The sequence below is a fragment of the Eucyclogobius newberryi genome, unplaced genomic scaffold (assembly GCF_026437365.1).
Source record: "Eucyclogobius newberryi isolate DKJ021-1_F unplaced genomic scaffold, fEucNew1.0.hap1 SCAF_21, whole genome shotgun sequence".
NCBI classification, from domain to species: domain Eukaryota; kingdom Metazoa; phylum Chordata; class Actinopteri; order Gobiiformes; family Gobiidae; genus Eucyclogobius; species Eucyclogobius newberryi.
The window spans coordinates 7,741,507-7,765,496 of record NW_027315846.1 but is presented as its reverse complement, the minus strand read 5'-3'; the positions used below and the strand labels follow the sequence as shown (position 1 = coordinate 7,765,496).

The 23,990-nt window shown below is 39.5% G+C and overlaps 1 protein-coding gene across 1 annotated transcript in view; it reads left to right on the top strand.

Annotated features, from left to right (window-relative positions):
• Nucleotides 1-23,990, top strand: part of gabrr2a (gamma-aminobutyric acid type A receptor subunit rho2a) — a 100,546-nt gene that overhangs the window by 56,480 nt on the left and 20,076 nt on the right. Inside the window, exon 5 of the mRNA XM_072458411.1 lies at nucleotides 19,480-19,562. Within this exon, the coding sequence (XP_072314512.1) occupies nucleotides 19,480-19,562 (83 nt within the window). The remainder of the gene's footprint in view (nucleotides 1-19,479; nucleotides 19,563-23,990) is intronic.

Here is a 23,990-nt window from a genome sequence, read left to right as displayed (position 1 = left end):
GAAGGCTTTGTGCAGCAGTCACTCTGTCCTGTCGCCATGTCTTTGTCCAAAAATGAATGCAACACTGGCTCCTTTTTTTGTTTTTGATCAGGCAGTGTGTTACGGTACTCGAGCAGAAGTACAAAGTAGTGGATCAGGAAATGTCTCAAATAACGGAGGAGAAAGTATTTTGGGAAACTACTGCTCGTGTCAAGGAAACAGAGAGAGCGTTTCTGTTTCGGCTTTGGAACATCTTACCTTTGTATGTGTTTTACGTCACAAAGGCGCCGGTCCAGCTGGCAGCCCGGTGCATCGCTCCGCTCTTTTTTCACACTTCTTGTGCTTTATCTTTTATATTTTGTAAATGTTTTTTCTACTTTAGTTGTACGATCGGGACACGCTCTGGAATCGCTTTAATTCAACTTGTTTCGACTTTGTTCGGAGTGTTTTTTGTTGTGTCGTCGTGATGTGCGCTAGCTCCGAGCTAGCCCCCCCGGCCCCACCGCGCCCCCCGGCCGCCACCGCCGTAGGGAACGGCGCCGGTGCGCGTTTATACAAAGGAGGAACTCATGAAACTGAGGGGGAAACCATCGTCTTACCCGGAGATCGTCACGTTATCCCGGCGGACATCCTAATTTTTCCCCTCCATCCCTTTTTGGGAAATGGGAGGTTTTGTCTATAGGAGGTTTTGTTTATAAGAGTTCTTCTATTGAGAGTCTTTTTTAAACTTCCTATAATCTGTTATCTGTCCTTTTCCTCTGTACCTACCAGTGTTGTATCAATGAAATTTCCCCATGTGTGGACAATAAAGGATTATCTTATCTTATCTTTATTCAGTTATTTTTACATTTTTGAAATACATACAAATAAAAACCGGGCTAGGGCCCCCGTGACCCGGCCCCGGATAAGCAGAATAAGATGGATGGACAAATAAAAACAAGAAACAGGACCAAAAGCAAGACTACAACAAAAAGCCCAAAGTTAATCAAATCTGTCCATTTCTAAATTAAGTTTAAATGTCATTTTTTTCAATTTATTTCATGTCAGTTACAATGTCAGTCCAGTCCTTGATCGTCGGTGAGGATTATGTCATCCATTTCCTTGTGATTGCCTTTTTTCCTACCTAAGTACGTTCCAAAGGTATCTGTTTATTGTGTCCATGGCATGAGTTTTGAGGCCCAAATACATACTGTATTTTAGACTATAAGTCGCACTGGGGTATAAGTCGCACCAGCCAAAAAATGCATAATACAGAAGAAAAAAACATATATAAGTCGCACTGGAGTATAAGTCGCACCAGCCAAGAAATGCATAATACAGAAGAAAGAAACATATATAAGTCGCACTGGAGTATGAAATGCGGTTGCAAGTGTGAAAATAACAAATAATATCACATATAAGTCGCTCCGAAGTATAAGTACATAAGAATAAATATAAGTATAAGTCGTACCCCGGTCAAAAAATGAAAAAAGCCCGGAAAATACGGGTAGTTCTAAAATTGAGAGGCAATGACAAATGTCAAAAACTGTCTGCAGTGAATGTTAGTCCATTATTTCTGAGCAACAGGACGGCCCCGGAGCCACTTTCAAGTCTCTTTTTTCTCTTTGGCTTTGAACCAAGAATTGAGCCGTTGTCTTATTGATCACACTTTATGAATCCATTTGGTTTGGATTGGACGCAAAAGTAATTGTTTAACTGTCTGGATGAAACTGATCTCAAGGTCACAACTTTTATTTTGAAAGGATAGACCACAGAAATGAGAAAGAAAACACAACTAAACTACTACATAACTAACTAACTGTCAACATTAAGCCTTTGTCACTTGTAGTGTACTTACTCACAGGGAGAAGAGTAAACCAAATATTATACTCAAGTATGAATACTGTTACGCAGTAAAATCAGGGAGTAAATCACACATGGACTGAACTTGGAAATGGACAAATTCGACATAAACTGAACGAAATGGGACTCACATTATGGATCAGGTGCTCTAACCTTATATTTTAATTTCATTTGGATGCATTATTCTAAAAACGGCAATCTCAAACAATACACACTTTGTATTTTCTCTGGCTCCGCCCACTCCGCACTTTCTTGTCTTTATTTCTATTTATTTATTTTTTCTCTTTTTTTCGTTCTTTCTTTTTTCTTTCTTTCTTTTTTTTTTTCTCCTTTCTCTTTTTTCATTTTTGACAATGTTATCGGACTGTATCTTTATTTACACACAAGTATTGATTGATCTGTGTTTATTCTTTCAATAAAAAAATAATAATAAAAAAATAAAAAAATCAGGGAGTAAAAGTACGAGTAAGTAACTAAACTACTCCGAGAAGCAAAAATCATCGAAATGTAAATGTTGGGAAATGGCAGACCCAAACTATTATTGTTCTTATTATTATTTTTAGTTATATACTGTTAGTTAGACAATCACCATCCAAAAGTTTCTATTGCATATAAGCTGTTTTCAGTAAGTTTCAGAGATGTTTTTTGGCTAAATTCAAAGCATAATTTGTTGACTTTTTGGAGTCCACATTTGCATAGAGTTATTGTTGGCAGATCATGTATGTGCATTATTCATGTCGTTTTGGGACCGTGCCTATCATATTCTGCCCCTCAGACACACGGCTGCATTTGGTGCTTTGTTTAGACAAGTAGATTAATATTTGAAGCTGCTCGGAGGAGATTTAAAACACAAATTGTGTTGATTTTTGTGCATTTGAAGAGAATCTCGGCACAAGGCTTTTTATAATGTATTCGGTGGGATTTTTCTTCTCGGCAGAGGTCATGTTTTGACAGTTATGGTTCATTTAACTGTTAGTCAGCTCAAAATGAAATTGTTAAATGTGAATAATTAAAGATTTGGCTTCCTCTTGCTTTGATTCCAAGGTGCCACATTTATATTTAGAGATCTAATTCGAGAAATACTAACTTCAGCCACAAAAGTTAATAAAGCAAATGATACGTTTTAGAAGTTTTCTGATAAGATGTCAAGATGATTGTGTTAATTGACTATAGATGATTATTCAGGACTTAATTGTGACTATTTTAATTTTAGTCCGATCAATGCGCCAAAAAAGTAAACCCAAATGTAAAGTACTTTTTAATCAGTTTGTTTATGTCGCATTAACTTTATCATTAAAAAAGGTGATTTTATCAAATCAAATCAATTTATTTTTGTAAGGCCCAAAATCACAACAACAGTTGCCTCTGAGGGCCACAGGGAGAAATGAATCAACAATGTCTGTGGTGGCGATGAAGTCAGACAATGTCTGTGGTGGCGAGGGACGATGTCCCAGGGTCCTCTGTCCTTAGACTCTCCTTCTCGGCCAGGAAAAACTACAAAAAAAACCTCTTTGGGAAAAAAGCGTAGAAACCTGGAGGAGTTCCAGTGAAGGAGAGATCCGACTCTCACAGACGGACAGACGGACACAAGGAGACTGGAGCTGGACCCACTCTTCAGGCAGAAGAGGGACCGACTGAGGCGAACTGGACCCACTCTTCAGGCAGATGAGGGACCGTCCACACAGGGCAGGGACCACTTCACCAGGGGAGGGGCATCTGGGTCCACAGGTCCTCAGGAGTGAGAGAAAGAAAAAGAAGGCGGTGAACAGTTTGCAAGTGGAATTAAAAAATAAATATTGTTTGATAGCATAAGTAGTCAGAGGAAGAGGATAGTGCTCAAGCTGTCATACTTCCCCCAGCATAGTTACTCCTAGGGCAGCGTAGCTAAAGCTGTGGGTTTATGTTTCTGTTCCTAACTACTCTGACCATAAGCGATTTCGAAGAGGAACGTTTTAAGCCTGGACTTAAATGAAGAGACTGTGTCAGCATATTTAACATGGGTCGGGAGCTGATTCCATAACACAGGAGCTTGGTAGCTAAACGCTCTACCTCCTACAGTACTTTTAGAGACTCTTGGGACCACCAGAAGGCCGGCATTCTGAGAGCAAATAGCTCTGTTTGGATGATATAGTTCTAGAGCATCTTTGAGGTAGGATGGGGCCATGTCATTTATGGCTTTGTAGGTCAAGAGTAGAATTTTAAATTTGATTCTAAACTCGACAGGAGCCAGTGAAGAGACTTCAGCACTGCTCTCTTCTTTTTGTTCCTGTTAGTAATCTTGCTGCTGCATTTTGAACCAGTTGAAAGCTTTTTATGGAGCTTTTAGGACACGCTACAAGCAGGGAGTTACAGTAGTCTAATCTAGTCGTTACAAATGCATGGACAAGTTTTTCGGCATCACTTTTAGGCAGGATTCTTCTGATTTTGGCTATGTTGCGCAAATGGAATTAGGCTGTTTTACAAGCTTGATTTATATGAGCTTTAAATGAGAGCTCCTGGTCAAATAAGACTCCAAGGTTTCTTACAGTAGAACTGGAGGCTACACTGACATTGTCCAGTGTGACTATCTGCTCAGATAGAGCGTCTCGTAGATGCTTAGGGCCAAGCACAATGACCTCGTTTTTTTCAGGGTTAAGAAGCAGGTAGTTTAGTGTCATCCAGGTTTTTATCTCCTTCACACAAGTACTAAGTCTGTCTACTTGATCGCTCTGATCAGGTTTCATTGATAAATACAGCTGAGTGTCATCTGCATAGCAGTGGAAGTTAGTGTCATGCTTTCTGATAATGTTGCCTAATGGCAGCATATAAAGAGTAAACAGAATTGGACCGAGTACCGAACCCTGTGGCACACCGTAAATTACTTTAGAACAAGGTGAGGAGCTCTGGTTTACATTAACAAATTGGAACCTATCAGATAAATAGGATTTAAACCAGCTGAGGGCTGTTCCTCCAACACCTACATCACATTCTAACCTCTGCAGTAGAATGTTGTGGTCAATGGTGTCAAACGCTGCGCTGAGGTCCAACAGAACCAGGATTGAGACCAGTCCATCGTCAGCGGCTAATAACAAATCATTTGTGACTTTAACTAGTGCAGTTTCAGTGCTGTGGTGGGCTCTGAACCCTGACTAGAAAACTTCAAATAAGTTATTGTCCTGCAGGTGGCGACAAAGCTGTTTTACTACAACTTTTTCAAGGATTTTAGATACGAAGGGAAGATTTGAAATAGGTCTGTAGTTTACCAATAGGTCGGGATCTAGATTAGGCTTTTTCAGAAGAGGTTTAATGACTGCATGTTTGAAGGACTGTGGAACATAGCCACTTTCGAGTGAAGTATTTCTTATATTAAGAATAGGGTCTATAATTAGGGGAAGAATGTCTTTGAGGAGTCTGCTTGGAATGGGGTCTAGGACACAAGTTGAGCTTTTAGAGGACATAATGGCTGAAGTTATCTCTAATCTAAGTTTACAGGTGGATTTATATGGGACGTTAGATTTACAGCTTGGGCTAGTTCAAGGCTAATAGCGGGGGTAATTTCATCTAATTTATCTCTGATTGTTTTTATTTTATTGTTAAAAAATAGGAGGAAATCATTAGAGCTAAGTGTAGCTGGGATTGAGGGCTCTACTGCACTGTGACAGTTTGTTAGCCTAGCTACAGTGCTGAAAAGGAATTTAGTGTTACTTTTGTTGACTTCTATTAGATTTGAATAATATCTGGTTTGGGCCTTACGCAGAGCCTGCTTATAGGACAGCAGGCAACTTTTCCATGCTTTTAGGGATTCTTCTGTGTGAGAGCGACGAAATAATCCCTCTAACTTTCTAACTCTTTGTTTATGTGAACGCAGTTCTTGGTTGTACCATGGGGAGGCGCGCTTTGGCCTAATGACCTTCTGTTTTAACGGCGCGACAACGTCAAGAGCAGACTTCAGAGAATTCATGGTCAAGTCGACAAATTGATCACTTAAACTGGGACTAAAACTATTCTCAGCAGGATCACATGACATGTCACTGAATATTGGCTCTATTATTTCTTTGAATTTTGAGATAGATTTTTCAGATATTGTCCTTTTCATTATAACTTTATTTTGTGGGACTGGATGATCTTTAAGAATAAACTGAAAGGTAATTAGGAAATGATCTGACCATATAGGGTTTTGAGGGAGGACAATGAGGTCACTAATCTCTGTTCCATACGTTAGGACAAGATCCAGAGTGTTCTTGTGAGTCGGTTTATTTACATTCTGAGTGAAACCAATGCTGTCTAACAAGGCGCTGAAGGCATTACTGAGAGCGTCATCACTCATGTTCACGTGGATATTAAAGTCTCCAGCTATAACTATTTTATCCCAGGCTAACACTAAGTTTGATATAAAGTCAGAAAACTCTGTTAAAAACTCTGAATAGGGACCAGGAGGTCGGTAGATAACTATGAACAAAACTCCTTTTTGGTTTTTCATATTTGGACATGTGATTGACAGCATAAGGCTTTCAAATGAGTGAAATGCATTGTTAGTTTTAGGGCTCATGAGTAGGCTTGAGTGTGAGATCACTGCCACACCACCACCTCGGCCTGTGCTCCTGGCAGTCTGAAAGTTAACATGGCTGGGTGGGGTGGACTCATTTAGTCTGACGTAGTCGTCTTGTTGAAGCCACGTTTCAGTTAGAGCTAGAAGATCTATGTTATAGTCACTAATTAATTCATTAACTAAGAGTGATTTGGAGGAAATTGCTCTAATGTTTAGCAGTCCACATTTTACGTGTTTATTCATTTGTATATTTGTGTCATTTGTGATTGTTATTTTCCTTAAGTTATTTGGTCTGACGCCTGAAATATTTTTTCTGAGATGTGACTTTTTGGCATTATTTGTACGAGGGACACGAGGAACACGAGGGACACACACAGTCTCTATCTGTCTTGAATCTGAACACTTCACATGTAACAGAACGGGCGAGAGTTCAGCGACAGAGGAGCGTCTTAAACTGCTGCTCTGCGCCCGGGGCTCATCCCTAGATGGTCACTTAACACGACTAAGACTATCGGTCAAATTCCGAACTAATAGGGATGTACCCTCCGAAGTCGGATGGATGCCATCCCTGCGTATGAGCCCGGGCTTTCCCCAAAACGCACTCCAGTTATCAATAAAGACCACGTTGTTTTGAGGGCACCATCTGGATAACCAGTTGTTGAATGCTGAGAGACGGCTGTACAATTCAGCATTGATCCGATTGGGCAGGGGACCAGAAAATATTACAGTGTCTGACATCGACTTCGCTAGGTCACACACCGCGGCTACTTGAACTTTGAGCACCTCTGATTGTCTCCGCCGGGCGTCGTTACCGCCTGCGTGAATCACGACTCGCCGGAAACAGGTCCTACTCTGCTTTAAGATCCTAAGGTTTCCTTCGATGTCACCCATTCTGGCTCCCGGGTAACACCTAACGCTAGCAGCTGGCAGCTTCACGTCTCTAACAATAGAACTCCCGATTACAAGAGTTTCTCTAGTGTGTTCAGCGGGCGTGTGATCGCTGAGGGGAGAAAACCTATTATAGACGTGAAGCTCACGGCGCTCTGAGGTTCGGCGTTTAGCGCCTTGTCCCCTCCGAACTGTCACAAAATGGTCCCTATTCTGTTCCTGGTCTAGTCCCGGCTGCACGGGAGACGCTGAGGGGCTGAGCTCGGCCTTACTGCTACTGCTAATGCTAATGCTACGCCCTGCAGCGCGGTCCGGTAGCCCTCGCGCTAAAACCGAACTATAACTGGACTTAAGCTCCTCTAAACAGCGGATCCGCGCTTCTAACTCCGTAACCCTGGCCTCCAAAACTACCACTACACTGCACTTCACGCACCTATCATCAGAGAAGGAGCCAGGGTTCTGACTCGACATATGACAGCTCAAACAGGTAAAGGTAGATCCAGCCATGACGCTAGCGGCTAGGCTACGCTAGGCTAGTTCAGGCTGGAGCTAGAGAGTGAGGAGGGCTTTTTAATCCACGAAATACTGAAAAGCGAGCGGCTTGAGGCTCCGGATTGTTTGCGGAGAAATCAAACGTTCACTTTCGTGTATATGATGCGTAAATAGTGTGTATAATTCGTGGATTAATCGGTAAAAGACTCTAAGAACGAACAGCTCTGAAAACGCGACACACTCACCGGAAAAAGTTTAAAAAAAAGTAGTATAAAAAAAGTATAAAGTTGATCTCATAATTGAGGATTAATAGACAAAGAAAATGAAGGATTTACTTTAATTATGGTGCCAATTATAAGAAATAATCATGGATAGTGATCTGTTGGATCATTTGAATCTGCATTGACTCACCTCTCTTTGCCCTGTGCATTTCCAATTGAGTTTAATGCAGCCTGAGTTTGACCTTATATTGACCTTCACACTTTTACACTGTCATCGATGTCCCTCACTGTTTGACTTACACATAGACGCTGTCCCCACACCATCAGCGGGTGGTCCTGCTCTATTTAAAGCCCCGTGTCCCCTGTGGTATTGGTAAAAATGCCCTGGATTCCAAGTGCCCCCATTGGATTTGGGCCGAGTTCAAAATGCTAATTGATCTTTTCTCTATATGTTAACCACACACTGACGAGCCCGATCGTAATGTAATCTACTGTACATGAACTTGATTGGTCTGCTGCTGTGTGCTGGGTCGTGTTTTTATTTTCTTGACGATTTATGAACTATTAGATATTGTAGCTCTTATGTTCTGACTGGACATTTTTATTATTTTACTTGCAATTTTAAAGCAGTACTGCTTTATGAAAGTACAGTCGAGGGAAGCAGTCATTTTATACAAGTGAATTATAACGTGGGCCACGGTCTGCTTACCGTATTTTCCAGAGTATAAGTCGCACCAGACAAAAAATGCATAATAGAGACGACAAAAAACATATATAAGTTGCTCTGGAGTATGAAATGCGGTTGTAAGTGTGAAAATAACAAATAATATCACATATAAGTCGATCCGGAGTAAAAGTATAGGTACATAAGTATAAATATAAGCATAAGTCGCAACCCGGCCAAAACTATGAAAAATGGAGCGGCTTATAGTCCAGAAAATACGGTACTTTAGAACATTTATTGCCTTGATTACAGGTTAGGGGAAACATGACGCACACTTTATCACTTACAAATGCAGTTTTTTTTTAATTTAAAGATAAGTTATGTTATCTTAAACTCGGGGGCCAGGGCCACATCTCATGCCCAATATAAACTTATAAAGCTATAATGTTTGTAATCTGACAGTAGTACGTGTTTGTAAAATCTCAACATGGAAATAAGTGGCAAAAGAAACCAAATACCACAAATAAATTGGTAACATAAACTGAGACTAAACCTGGAACTAAACCTGGACTATCTCAGTAATTAAAGTAGATCAAGTGTGAATGCAATTTTAAGATATTCCACCCACATTTGTGCACGAACATGTAATCTCATAAGCACCATTCTGATTGGATCAAATGTGTGTTTCTATGGCTTTATGTAGACTTTATAAAGAGCAGAGAAGGTTACACTAAAAACTCCAAAAAGGCCTTGAAATTTCATAATTTGTGCATCTTTACTATGACACTGGGATATTTCTTCGAGTCCATTAAGTGTGACCGGGACGCTGATAACAAAAGCTTATCATTAGAAATAGATAAAGATTGAGAATGTTTTTGAAATTGGACACAAAACAGGCAAAGAACTCCAAGGTTCCAATTAAAACGCCTTTATTTGTACATGGCTATAAAGGTTAAAGACATTATAGCTTTATAAGTTTATAGCGGGCATGAGATGTGGCCCTGGCCCCCGAATTTAAGATAACATAACTCATATTTAAATAAAAAAAAACAGCATTTGTAACTGATAAAGTGTGCGTCATGTTTCCCCTAACCCGTAATCAAGGCAATAAATGTTCTAAAGTACCGTATTTTCTGGACTATAAGCCGCACCTTTTTTTATAATTTTGGCTGGGGTGCGACTTATACTTATATTTATACTTATGTACTTATACTTTTACTCCGGAGTGACTATGTGATATTATTTGCTATTTTCACACCTGCACCCGCATTTCATACTCCAGTGCGACTTATATGTGGTTTTTGTTGTCTCTATTATGCATTTTTTTGTCTGGTGCGACTTATACTCCGGAAAATACGGTAAGCAGACCGTGGCCCACGTTATAATTCACTTGTACAAAATGACTGCTTCCCTCGACTGTACTTTCATAATGCAGTACTGCAAGTAGGAGTAAAAATGTCCAGGCAGGACCTCCTAGCTTTGGGAGTTTTTAGCCTAAAAGTGTTTTCCGTTTTTTTGTTAATTATGCATACTTTAGTGGAGCGTCCTTGTTTATCTTTTGTGTGTTTTGAGAAATTGCGTAATCCTGACTCTGCCGTCCGGATTGTTCGCAAATAACACGGACGTTTTGATGTTGAGTTTTGCCTTTTTCTCATTTTCTCCTTCACTTGTTTGTAGAAATTTATGGTTTTGTATGCATCACTGTTCCTCCCGACTCTGACGAATGCATTACTGTTGTTTTCTTTCTTGTCAGGAAACAGAAGTATGATATTTGTGTGTTTATTCAGTCGGGGGAAATGCATCCATCCGTCGTTTTCGTTTCACACGCCGACGTGCATCGACACAAAGGCGAGGTCGGTGACGTGTTTTGCCCAAAAACACAACTGTGAATGTATGTTTTTTAGTTCTTATAGCTCTCACAAACCCTTTGGCTTGTTGTTAATACTCACAATTTCATTTTGGGAGCGTGCAGAGTTTTAGAACAGCTTTTTCAGGCGGTGGGTTGGACCAAGCGCGGCCAATCAGAGCGCTGCTTTCGAGTTGTGCTTCCGGCTTTACGAGAAATAAAATGCTAGATTATTACATGCAAACAGTGTGCAATGTCAGAAAAAAGTCAGGTACCCCAACTTCAACATGCTCTGAAGAATAAATAAATACTTGCCTGTATAATATAACAGTGAACTACAGTATTTACATGTCCTGTGTTTATGTATTTTTGTGCCATTTCCTTAGTTTATTTTGATGAAATTCTGTGTAAATAGCTTAACAATACAGGTCTGATAGATAAGATAAGATAAGATATGCCTTTATTTGTCCACACAATGGGGAAATTTCGGGGTTGCAATGCAAGTAGATACAGAAGTATAAGAACAGATAACTTTTAGAAAGCTTTAAAAAAAACACTCTTAATAGAAAAGCGCTTATAAACAAAACTCTTAAAGACAAAAACCTCTCATATTCTTAATAAGGATTAGAAATTAATTAAAAAATAAATAAAAAAAATAAGATAAAAATAATAATAATAGTGGCAAAAGTAAACACTCTTATTTACAGCAATTATATGCACATGAATATGACATTATTGTGTATGAATAGGACAGTATTTCACATGATTATGTCAGTATTGCACATGATTATGTCAGTATTGCACATGATTAAGTCAGTATTGCACATGATTATGTCAGTATTGCACATGATTATGTCAGTATTAGCACATGATTATGTCAGTATTGCACATGATTAAGTCAGTATTGCACATGATTATGTCAGTATTGCACATGATTAAGTCAGTATTGCACATGATTATGTCAGTATTGCACATGATTATGACAGTATTTCACATGATTAAGTCAGTATTGCACATGATTATGACAGTATTTCACATGATTAAGTCAGTATTGCACATGATTAAGTCAGTATTGCACATGATTAAGTCAGTATTGCACATGGGTATGACAGTATACACGTGTTCATAGATAGATAGCATTTATTCCTGCTTAGTAACCACTATTTGGTTATAATCTCTTCTGTGAGAATGTTGTCCTTTCTAATGAAGGTGCCTAGAACATCTCGAGAGTGGCACGACTCTGACAATAACTTGTGAATTATATTTGACTGTATTATCGTTCGGAAGTTGAGTCCAGCTGCCAGATTTGCAAACTGACCTTGCGTCGTTGGCGATCCACGTCACAAACCCGTGGACGTGACTGTGTTATTGGAATAAAGTGCTCACACAAGTGGTTGGCACAGTCTTTCTGTCAAAGTACAAGAGCAAAGAGCTCGTCTCCAGGCAGCGAATGTGCTTGAGGAGAGAATGAATAATGGACACATTTAAAGTGCTTTCAGCGTCTTCTCAGAAACTATCCATTTATTTCAACCAAGAGAAACTGTCGCCGACACAGACAAAATGCAACGATACAATGAAAAATGTTCATTGACTAAATGGTGTTGTGATTCATTTCAGGGAGGGTTAAGTACAGCAGCTGGAAATGGTATTGTGTTTTGTGTTGTTTGGATTTGTTTTAGAAGATTTTTCACCCATTTAACTATTGTCCTTCAAAACAAATAATTGAAGAAAAACAAGTACCAAAATGGTCACAATGTTTTTCTGTCACTTCTGTTTTGTTGTGTTGCTTTTTTATGAACCGTATTATTACTATAAGACAACAAAAATGAAAGGCTGTTTTCCTTTATGGATTTGTGCTTTATCTTTATTTAAATGTACTTATTTTTATGTTTGTATCAATGTGGATCTGCATCACACTGACCTTTAAAGGTACACGCACTAATACAACTTTAACTATGTTATTACGTGTCATCATGTCACTTTCTGGTGGAGACGGCACCAGGCCCAGTAACAGCTCCTCTGTTCAGCATCAGCTTTGAACTTTCAACCACATTATAAGACTGTCCCCTGCTCGTCTGTGCTGTTTTTTACTCAGAAAAATGATTGGCCGACTCGTTCTGAGCGTTTTTGCCGTTACATCATTGCGACTGCAGCTTACATTTAATACTGAGGTGGAAGAGTCGTCAAAATGTGTTCTCAATTAAGAATAATGTCTGATATCGCTCAGGCAAAAGAAGTAAAAATTAGTGAGCCATATAATTACTCATCACTGGCACTGCCCTAAACTGGTTAAGGTCCTATCTGGAAGACAGGAAGTACTTTGTTGAAATTGGTAGCTGTGTCTCAGACCACATGACCCTGACCTGTGGAGTGCCCCAAGGGTCAGTCCTGGGTCCCCTTCTGTTCAACCTCTACATGCTGCCGTTAGGTCAGTTGATACGCAGTGAAAATGTGTCCTATCACAATTATGCAGACGACACTCAGATCTATGTTTCACTATCGGCAGGTGACTATGGACCAGTGGATTCACTCTGTCACTGCATCCAACAGATCAGTTTGTGGATGCAAAACAACTTTCTCCAGCTGAACTCAGACAAAGACCGTTTTTGGCCCACAGAAACAAAGAGAAAGTGTTAGCGGTCACCTCCAGAGTCTCGCTCTAAAACCTACAAACCAAATTAGAAATCTGGGGGTAATAATGGACTCAGGCTTGAACTTTAATAGCCACGTCAAATCAATAACATCAGCAGCTTTTTACCATCTAAAAAACATTGCCAAAATCAAAAATATAGTGTCAAAACCAGATTTAGAGAGACTTATCCATGCGTTTGTCTCCAGTAGATTAGACTACTGTAATGGCCTGCTCACTGGCCTCTCCAAACCAGCTGTAAAACAGCTGCAGTACATCCAGAACGCTGCTGCTCGGGTCCTGACTAGAACCAGGAAGTATGATCACATTAGTCCTGTTCTCAGGTCTCTGCACTGGCTCCCTGTGGCTCAGAGAATAGACTTTAAAGCAGCTCTGCTTGTGTACAAGTCTCTCCATGGCCTAGCACCAAAGTACATCTTGGATATGTTAGTGCCATATGAACCATCTCGGACTCTGAGGACCTCAGGGACCGGCCTCCTGCTGGTGCCCAGAGTCAGGACAAAACATGGGGAATCTGTGTTTCAGTTTTATGCAGCTAAAATCTGGAACAGTCTTCCTGAAGATGTGAGACAGGCTTCTACTCTGACAATGTTCAAATCTAAGCTAAAAACAGTTTTGTTTAGCTGCGCATATGACTGAAGGGATTTTTTCTTTGCACTCTTCTCTTTTGTTTGTGATTTTATTAGTTTAGAAAATCAGTTGGATTGATAATTTTTAATTTAGTTAATTTTATTGTATTTCTGTTTCTGTAATTTCTTTGTGATTTGAATGCATTTTTCCTGCTGTGAAGCACTTTGAATTGCCTTGTGTATGAAATGTGCTCTACAAATAAACTTGCCTTGCCTTGCCTTGCCTCAAGAGTAAAAAAATAGTTGGAGAAATTAATACTCATATTGAGCAACAGTTTAGACATAAAACTGTATGTAGAATATGTTTTATGATTTGAGTTATGATAATGATGTAATTAGACAGACAGATTCTGGTATTTCCATAGACTAGACCCAAATATCATATCAGAAGTTAAAGTTTAGTTTAAGTTTTTGCCACTTTGTAGACTCACCAAAACTTACTCAAGTAAAAGAGTACCGTTACTTCAAGCTCAATATTAAGTGTGAGTAAAAGTATGGTGTCAGAAAGTATAATTTCTTGAAGTAAATTTAACTAAGGATTACCATCATCTGTTGTATTAGCATGTCGTGGCCAAGCTAGCTTATGTCTACTTCCCCGTGGTCATTTCCTCTCCTGCCAGTAGATGGAGTGCTAACATATTCCTGGTGATGGAACACCTGACTCACAGCATATAAAGTAATATGCTGTGTGCTTCGACATATACAGTATTTTCCGGACTATAATTTGCACCTTTTTTCATAGTTTTGGCCGGGGTGCGACTTATACTTATACTTATATACTTATACTTTTTATACGATTTTTATGTGATATTATTTGTTATTTTCACACTTGCAACCACATTTCATACTCCAGTGCAGCTTATTTTTGGGCTGGTGCGACTTATACTCCAGTGCGACTTATAGTCCAGAAAATACGGTACATCATTTTAAGTTATCAAACATGAGATGCCAAAGGAAACACATTCAAGAACGTGTTTAAGGGCCAACAACAACACAAAACCATGCGTAAAACGTGCCCTTTAAGTTGTAAAGCGCTTTAGTAAATACAATTGCTCTGGTGTCCCTAAAGTATTTGAATGATGTATTTGTATGGCCCCGTTCTCATTACATTAGCAGTTAAACAAATCAATAAGCTGCGCGCGGGGGCTGTACCGCCGCTGTCATCGCCAGATCAATGCGTCTGATCCGTTCTGTAAACCGCGCACGCCTTGTTTACTCATAATATCATTTTGCAAGCGTCGCCTTTAATTACTTTTTATCCCGCGACTTGTCTAGGGTTTCTTTGATTCCGGAGAATGGAGCGAGAGGAGGCAGAGAAATACTCGCGGACGGCGTTTGAAGTTGTTTGTAGTCGGGGGCCATCTGAAACATCTTCAGATCCATGACACGGAAACCTCAGGAATTATTTTTTTCACCCCCGATTTCCACCATTTTTTTCCCCGGCCTGACGGCTTTTTTAACAAGCGCCCCCAACTTAACTTCAACCTCTCGACTCGTTTCAGCCGCTCGTAAAAAAAACGACGATTGATTTTACAGATATAATTCACTTTGGCATATGATTATTGAAAATGTATTTATTCTTAGATGTTTTTTTTATTGAAGACTTCGAGGCCGGTGTTTTGAGCCGGAGAACATCGGTGAAGTGGAGTTTGAGATGATGACATTGAGAGAAATACGGCCAATTTAAGGTTTTTATGACATCTACAAAGAATAAGCAGAGAGAGTCGGAGAGTCCAAACACGTTTTAATAAGAACTGTCCATTTCTGTTGGTGTTCCACTCCTGAGACAGCTTCTGGTGTGCTTCAGAAAGGCCTTATTTTGTTATTTACCCAACAAAACTTTTGGTATAGAGTAAGCAAATGAATTATTAGTGGGGTTTGAGCAGGAGTGCGTTGTCTTTGTGTAAACTGTGATTCCCAGCTATCCAAAATTAATCGTTAACTGGAAATTGGTGTATCTAAATTATGCATTAATCATAAATACATTAATGTGAATAACAGCATTTACTTTGGGGTCGTTTTGAGTTCAAGTATTTGAGTTAGTTCAATATTTTGTATCGATATTCCTGATTTTGTCCAATATTGGAAAAGACAAACAAGTTAAGGAAATGTTAAGTTAAATATGTTTAGGTCTTTTCGCTGTATTAGAATTTAGAAGTGATGGAAAAGGTAGAAACGGGACCAATATCTTGTTTTGTAAGTGATTAATGATTGTTAAACATTGGTTGAGGTGGACCACACCTCCTCCTCCCGTAACCACTCCTCCACGCTTTAACCACACCTCTAATTACCCAGAAACCCATTTAAACAGGCCTATCCCAGCATCACTGGTTCTGGTTCTGGTTCTGGTTCTGGTTCTGGTTCTGGTTCTGGTTCTGGTTCTGGTTCTTCTTCTTCTTGTTGTCCTTCTTGCTCTTCTTCTTCTTCTTCTTCTTCTTTCTTCTTTCTTCTTCTTCTTCTTCTTCTTCCTTTCTTCCTTTGCTTCTTCTTCTTCATCAACTTCTTCTTCCTTCATCATCTTCTTCTTTCTTCATCTTCTTCCTTCATTTTCTTCTTCCTTTTTTCCTTTGCTTCTTCTTCTTCATCATCATCTTCTTCTTTTTTCATCTTCTTTCTTCATCCTCTTCTTCCTTCATCATCTTCTTCTTTCTTCATCTTTTTCTTCCTTCATCTTCTTCTTTCCTCATCTCCTTCTTCCTTCATCTTCTTCTTCCTTCATCTTCTTCTTCCTTTCTTCCTTTCCTTCGTCTTCATCTTCTTCTTAATGGCGGTAGGCTCTCTTGACCACACCCTCCCAACCCCAAGTCTCTATCATCTTCACTTCATCACATCATCATCAGAGTCTAAAGTCTAAGCTGTACAACTACAGTAGGTGGTGGTAATGTGACACTTAAAATGGCCTCCCAGGCTCTCACACAGCTGATATCTACGCCCCGGCGCCCTGATGCGCCCTGATGCGCCCTGATGCGCCCTGATGCGCCCTGATGCGCCCTGATGCGCCCTGATGCGCCCTGATGCGCCCTGATGCGCCCTGATGCGCCCTGATGCGCCCTGATGCGCCCTGATGCGCCCTGATGCGCCCTGATGTGCCCTGACCAAACACTCCCTCTCTGTTCAAGAGAAAGAGTCCGGGGGGTCCAGGGCCAGAGCTTGTGATTTGACCCATGGCCTTTTGCTCAGAGCATTGCCCTCTGTCTAAGTGGCAAACGTCCAGGATGTGAATGCAATCAGCTTCTTCTGTTCGTTTGTTCTTGTACCGAGCGTTTGTCTCAGAGCCTGTACCGTTCCGTGAGATGTGGGTCATGTGACCTAAAACTATATATAGAAGTACCACTGCTGGGTCGGGACTTGAGACTAGGAAGGGACAGAGACGCTTGGATCAGGGACAGATTCATTCAAAGAAGAAGAAGAAGAAGAAGAAGAAGAAGAAGAAGAAGAAGAAGAAGAAGAAGAAGAAGAAGAAACACAAATAGAGAAGTGAGGGACAGTTTGAGCCTGTAAAGTACATCAATCAACTGTAAAGACTGTTTTTTGAAATATAATGTTGTTTTGTTTATGAAGACACATGAGCTTGTCTCAAGCCGCAGTGCTCAAAGTCCGAGTCAGATCTAAGGTCATCAAAATAGTTTCTGGAATCCGACTCGATCCACATCACTGGACACTTTTGTTCCAGACGGAGAGGTTACAGTCACGACCTCTTTTTAAGGCACTGAAGACGCATAAATAATGAATGTGAAAGTGTCTTTTTTATATATATATATTTCTTGAGATTGAGTTCCAGTCTCTCATTGCGCTCCCATAATCCTTCACTCATTCTTACGAGCCTGAACCAGCAGCAGACGTCGGGCCCCGTCCTTCAGCGCTCTGGCTCCGGGCTCGGCTGTCGCTGGGATTAATGCCACCAACACACCAAACATAATCCTGTTTTTTACATTTCTTTTCAGACATACTTCAGAGCTGTAATTTTCACTGTTGGTGCTTTTTCTTTTATTCTTTTTTTGCTTTTTAATACTACTGTCCGTGGTATTGTCGCTATTCAGACTGTACTCACTCCGATTTACTTATCAGACTTCTTATTAGGCTTGTTTGAATATATTTACTTTACTTATGCCAATACATTGTGTCTCATCTCTTTATCAGTGGAGTAAAAAGATAAGCAGTACATTTAATTGCTTTACTTTTTTTTACATGTCTCGTATGTTTTATTGTATTTTTCATTGCATTTGTACAGCATTTTGGGTCATTGAGGTGTTTTTAAATGTGCTTTATAAATAAAACTTTACTTACTTACATATTTACTTACATACTTACTTACTTACTTATATACTTACATATTTACTTACATACTTAGTTATTTACTTATATACTTACATATTTACCTACATACCTACTTACTCACTTACATACTTACTTACGTACTTACTTACTTACATACTTACATATTTACTTACATACTTACTTACTTACTTACTTACTTTACTTACGTACTTACTTACATACTTACTTACTTACTTCACTTACATACTTACTTATATACTTACGTACTTACTTACTTACTTTACTTACATACTTACTTACTTCACTTACATACTTACTTATATACTTACGTACTTAGTAGAAAAAGCTTCAGTTGTAGTCATCTGGACTCAGTTAGAAAAAATAGACGTTTCGACTCTCATCCAAGAGTCATTGTCAATAAAAGAATTTAGGTCGAGAACTCCGATATTTATACTGTTCTGTATCGGAGTTCTCGACCTAAATTCTTTTATTGACAATGTCTCTTGGATGAGAGTCGAAACGTCTATTTTTTCTAACTGAGTCCAGATGACTACAACTGAAGCTTTTTCTACTATGGAACACGCCTGGACGAATGAGGGATTACACCGACTTACGTACTTACTTACTTTACTTACTTTACTTACAAACTTACTTACTTACTTTACTTACACACTTACTTACTTACATACTCACTTACTTATATACTTACGTACTTACTTACTTTACTTACATACTTACTTACTTAGTTTACTTACATATTTATATACTTACATACTTACTTACATACTTACTTACATACTTAGGCCGCAGTTATTTTATTACTTGGTTTACGGATCTGCCGCACTTAGATTATTGGTTTCTACAATGTAAATAAAATAAATTATTATACTTTTTTTTTTTTTATGACGTACCGCCGACAATGCAAAATAGCATTAAATGAAATATAAAAAGCGGTATTAAGTCACAAGATAAGAGCGTGTGAAGCAGCTCCGTCCCTGTGCACGGTCCCGGGACAGCATGTGAAGACTATATCGCAAATACACATTTTGAATCCGTTTACCACATTTTCTCGTTTCATGTTTTGCCGTGACTAAGGCTGCACACTTAGAAGAGTTCTACCAATGCAAAACACGCTAAATCTACTGTTACGCTCACCTGCGCCCCGCTTCTCCCTAAAAGAACTGCAGCAGTGAAATAGAGTTCTTTTAAATTGAGAAAAAAAAATTATGTATATAGCGTTTGAATAAAATAAAAATAAAATCAATAATTCTACAAGTTATGTTAATACAAATACAGAATGATATAAGCAATAAGTAAATTAATTAAATATTTTAGTCTCTCAAGATCATCATCAATGACAGTCTTTTAAACCAGATAGACATACATTTAGTTATTTCTCTTTGTATTGTATACTTTTCTCTATTGTACCATAACTTTTCTTGTCCTTTTTGTGTTTTTTCAGGGTCACAGTGACTGCCGCCTGCAACATGGACTTCAGCCGCTTCCCGCTGGACTCTCAGACCTGTTCTCTGGAGCTGGAGAGCTGTGAGTGACTTCAGAACATCACACCAAACACTCCTCCACCTCCCTCTCATCCTCTCATCATCCCTCTCTCTCTCTCTGTCTTCCCCGGCCCTTTAATAGCCACATCACTCCGCTCCAAAGACAGCCGCACCCTTTGAGGTCCCGTTAACGTCCCATCAGGGTCTATTTTTTGGCTATAATGCGGTGTTGCCGGGACACGGAGCGCAGTGTGATTTGACCAAGAACAAGGTTACTCTGACCACAGCTTCGAATAGTTCACGCGACATCACGACATTCAACAATTGGTGTAAAATTGTGTTGGTAGGACAGGTTTGGGTTTTAATTGGTGGAATTTGCTGTTAACCTGTCGGATTGCACATGTTTTAACTGGTTTATACCTCTGTAATTACTGGGCCTTTCCACTGAAACAGGTTTGTGCACAATAGAGTCACATTCGTGGCGTTCAGCTTCCTGTTCGTAGGTGATATCAGGAGGACTTTTGCCCATTCAGAAGATATAGTATTTAGTTTTTAATTGTTCTTTGCTATGGGAATGGTGTAAAGTGTTCATCACTCTGTAGCCCGCGGATAGTGGACCTACCCCCTTATCTAAAATTATATCAGTTATAACATGTAATTGCGTAACGTGTCATTTCTATGCAGCCCAAACCTTACTCCTGCAGCTGTCGCTTTTCTTTGAATGTTTTAACAGTTGTTTAAGTCCAAATTAGGGAAAAAGTGAGGTTTGTGTGGCGGTCGTGACCCCCTCGTGCCCCACTCCAACTGCAACTGAAACATGTGAATACGCTCGTCAAATCTGGCTTTTTTTAAACCAAAGTCCAATCTTTTTTTTTTATCTTTGGCACGTTTTTACCTCATCTCGTTTAGACTATTGTATTGCACTCTTTTCTGGTATTATCCATTACTGTGCGCTTTCCCGCTTACAGTTTACAGGTCCGAAATTCAGCGGCGCTCCTTTTCACTGGAGTCAGAAAACGAGAGCACGTCTCTCCAATTTTAACGTCTGTCCACTGGCTTCCGGGTCGTTCTCGAGTGCGATTTGAAGCTTTTATTGTGAGTTTTTGAAGCTTTGAATGGACTGGCCCCACATTACAGCTCTGGCCTCATCCAAACGTACACTCTGAGGTCCAAGGGCCGGCTCCAGCTCATGGTGGGACAACAGAGGACTGGCCTTCTCTGTGTTCGGCCCTAAACTCTGGAACTCTCTGCCTGCCCCGCATCCGTCCGGGCCCCTGCGTCCGCTCGGGCCCCCGCATCCGCCCGGGCCACCGCATCCGCCTGGGCCCCCGCGTCCGCCCGGCCCCATGCGTCCGCCCGGCCCCCACAGTGGAGTGTTTTAAGTCTCGTCGTCTTAAGACCCTTTTTTAGTCTCTTTAATAGTCCTCTGTGATCGTTATTATTTATTTTACTTATATATTGCACTTTTGGGATTTTTCTCTGCTCTGATTTAGCTGGTTTTATGGTTTTGGGACTTGTGAGATAAAATTGAGCACCTTTTTATTTTAGTTTTTGTATGTTTTGTGACTGCGCAGCACTTTGGAAACAGTTCTGTTGATAAAATATGCAACATAAATAACATGGATTTGAACCTAGATAAAGGGTAAGTATTGGCGCAGTGGGCCCCACAAGCCACTAGGCGGCCTAAGAAAATGATGGATTTTTGAGGGTTTATGGATAACTAATAGCATACATTAAAGCAACATACATACATGCATACACCCGTCTCCTTTGTGAGTTGTTTTGATCAAGAATTAAATCATTTATCATTAAAGAGTGAGATTAAAAAGCACTCCCTCCAATGAGGTCAAACTATTCTAAAGGACGTACCGTTTTAAAACAGTTAGACGCTCGGCTAAAATGTTCTTGATGATGTAAACAGCAGACAGAGCCACAGGATCAATACAGAGTTTGTCCACCCGTTCAATAACAATGTTCAATTTGGATTTTCTATTTCAACAAGAATCCATTATTTGTACATTTCAAAGGTCTTCTGGATAAAGAAACAGCGCATTGTGAATAATTGGTGGCCCTTTGGAACTTTTCTGCGGCGAGCCAGACTGTGTGGGAGAATGACCTTTTAACTTGAAGTGATCTTTTTTTGTATTTCACAACATATACAGCAAAGAAGCGTCACCGTCGTTCTCTCTCTTGTTCCTGTGTCCTTACCCAAACTCGCTAAAGTGCATAGAGCCGTAAAAAAACCATTCACTTCGTAAAGCAAAGGGCAAGGTTGATTTAAATATGGCCATAACCTTCACCTTTAATGAAGTTCACATAGATTCATAACATGTCCCATTCATGTAAGTAAATAAGGTCACAATGTATGTATTACTGTTCAGAAAGAGTTTTATTATTTGACCATAGAAGTCCTGGACACTTCTGCCATAAGAAACCACACAATTTCAATCAGATTTCACTAACTTTTCCACATTTGTTGTTGTTTTTTATGCACAGACAGTGTTTAATACAGCAGGAAAATTTGTCTCCATACCTTAAATACTTAGAGCATCCCTGGTGGCCGCTCATGTGTACTGCGCTTGACAGTTTTCTGCCTGTCGAAGCAAATTTAAACTAATAATAACGAGGGCTAATATCATTTAGTGAAGTCAATTGTTATTTTACAGTACATACATTATTACTGTAAATGTGTATTTTGTCGTCAGTGTTACTTAGATTTATTGGCTGCTAGCTTAGACAAACAGGAAAGTGACTGTACTGAATCTTACTTGAGAAAATGTGATACATGTTTCCCGTCTTTGTTGCTTATATTGTGAAAATGGCCAAAAAGAATAGTAAACTCACTGACTTTGCGTCACTCTGGCGAAGCGGCCATGTTGGGACGACAAACTAAAGGAGGTAAACTCAAACTCGAGTCGCAATTTTCACCTGAGACTAAAGCACCACAAAGAGGACTTCCCCTTTGTGACTTGAGTTTGACTTGAGCCTCATGACTCGCAATGATTTGATTTTTACAAGCTAATTATTGCAGACTTGTGATTGTTCAAGTTTGTTCAAGGTTACTTAAGTAACTCCGGTTCTTTGATAACAGTGCAGTGTTTCTCCATGTACTTCTGGAGCCGGATTGGAGCATACAACGGATTTTTATTATTATTCTCATATAAAAAATATAAATACAACAAAAGACAGAGCTGAGGCCCTCCGACAGCTTTAAGAATCCTTTATTAGAAAAGGGATAAGCCGGCGCGTTTTGGCCGCATGGGGTCTTCTTCAGGGCATAAAAGACCCCACGCGGCCAAAACGCGCCGGCTTATCCCTTTTCTAATAAAGGATTCTTAAAGCTGTCGGAGGGCCTCAGCTCTGTCTTTTGTTGTATTTATATTTTTATATGATCCTCCAGTGCTAGTGTCACTGTGATCCTGCAGAGCACCTGACCTTTCACTGCATCGACCCACTGAAGCGCTCGCCTCTCGCATCCACGAGTAGAATTTATTTTAGATTTGTTTAGACTTCAAATTTAAATTTTCAACTTATATATAAATACTTGAGATTCACTTGTATAAATACTCAAGACTTACTTGTGACTTGGACATAAATACTTGAGACTTACTTGTGACTTGGACATAAATACTTGAGACTTACTTGTGACTTGGACATAAATACTCGAGACTTACTTGTGACTTGGACATAAATACTCAAGACTTACTTGTGACTTGTACATAAATATTCAAGACTTACTTGTGACTTGTACATAAATACTTGAGACTTACTTGTGACTTGGACATAAATACTCGAGACTTACTTGTGACTTGGACATAAATACTCGAGACTTACTTGTGATTTGGACATAAATACTTGAGACTTACTTGTGACTTGTACATAAATACTTGAGACTTACTTGTGACTTGGACATAAATACTCAAGACTTACTTGTGACTTGTACATAAATACTCAAGACTTACTTGTGACTTGGACATAAATACTTGAGACTTACTTGTGACTTGTACATAAATACTTGAGACTTACTTGTGACTTGGACATAAATACTCAAGACTTACTTGTGAATTGGACATAAATACTCAAGACTTACTTGTGACTTGTACATAAATACTCAAGACTTACTTGTGACTTGTACATAAATACTCAAGACTTACTTGTGATTTGGACATAAATACTTGAGACTTACTTGTGAATTGGACATAAATACTCAAGACTTACTTGTGATTTGGACATAAATACTTGAGACTTACTTGTGAATTGGACATAAATACTCAAGACTTACTTGTGACTTGGACATAAATACTCAAGACTTACTTGTGACTTGTACATAAATACTCAAGACTTACTTGTGACTTGTACATAAATACTCAAGACTTACTTGTGACTTGTACATAAATACTCAAGACTTACTTGTGACTTGTACATAAATACTCAAGACTTACTTGTGACTTGGACATAAATACTCAAGACT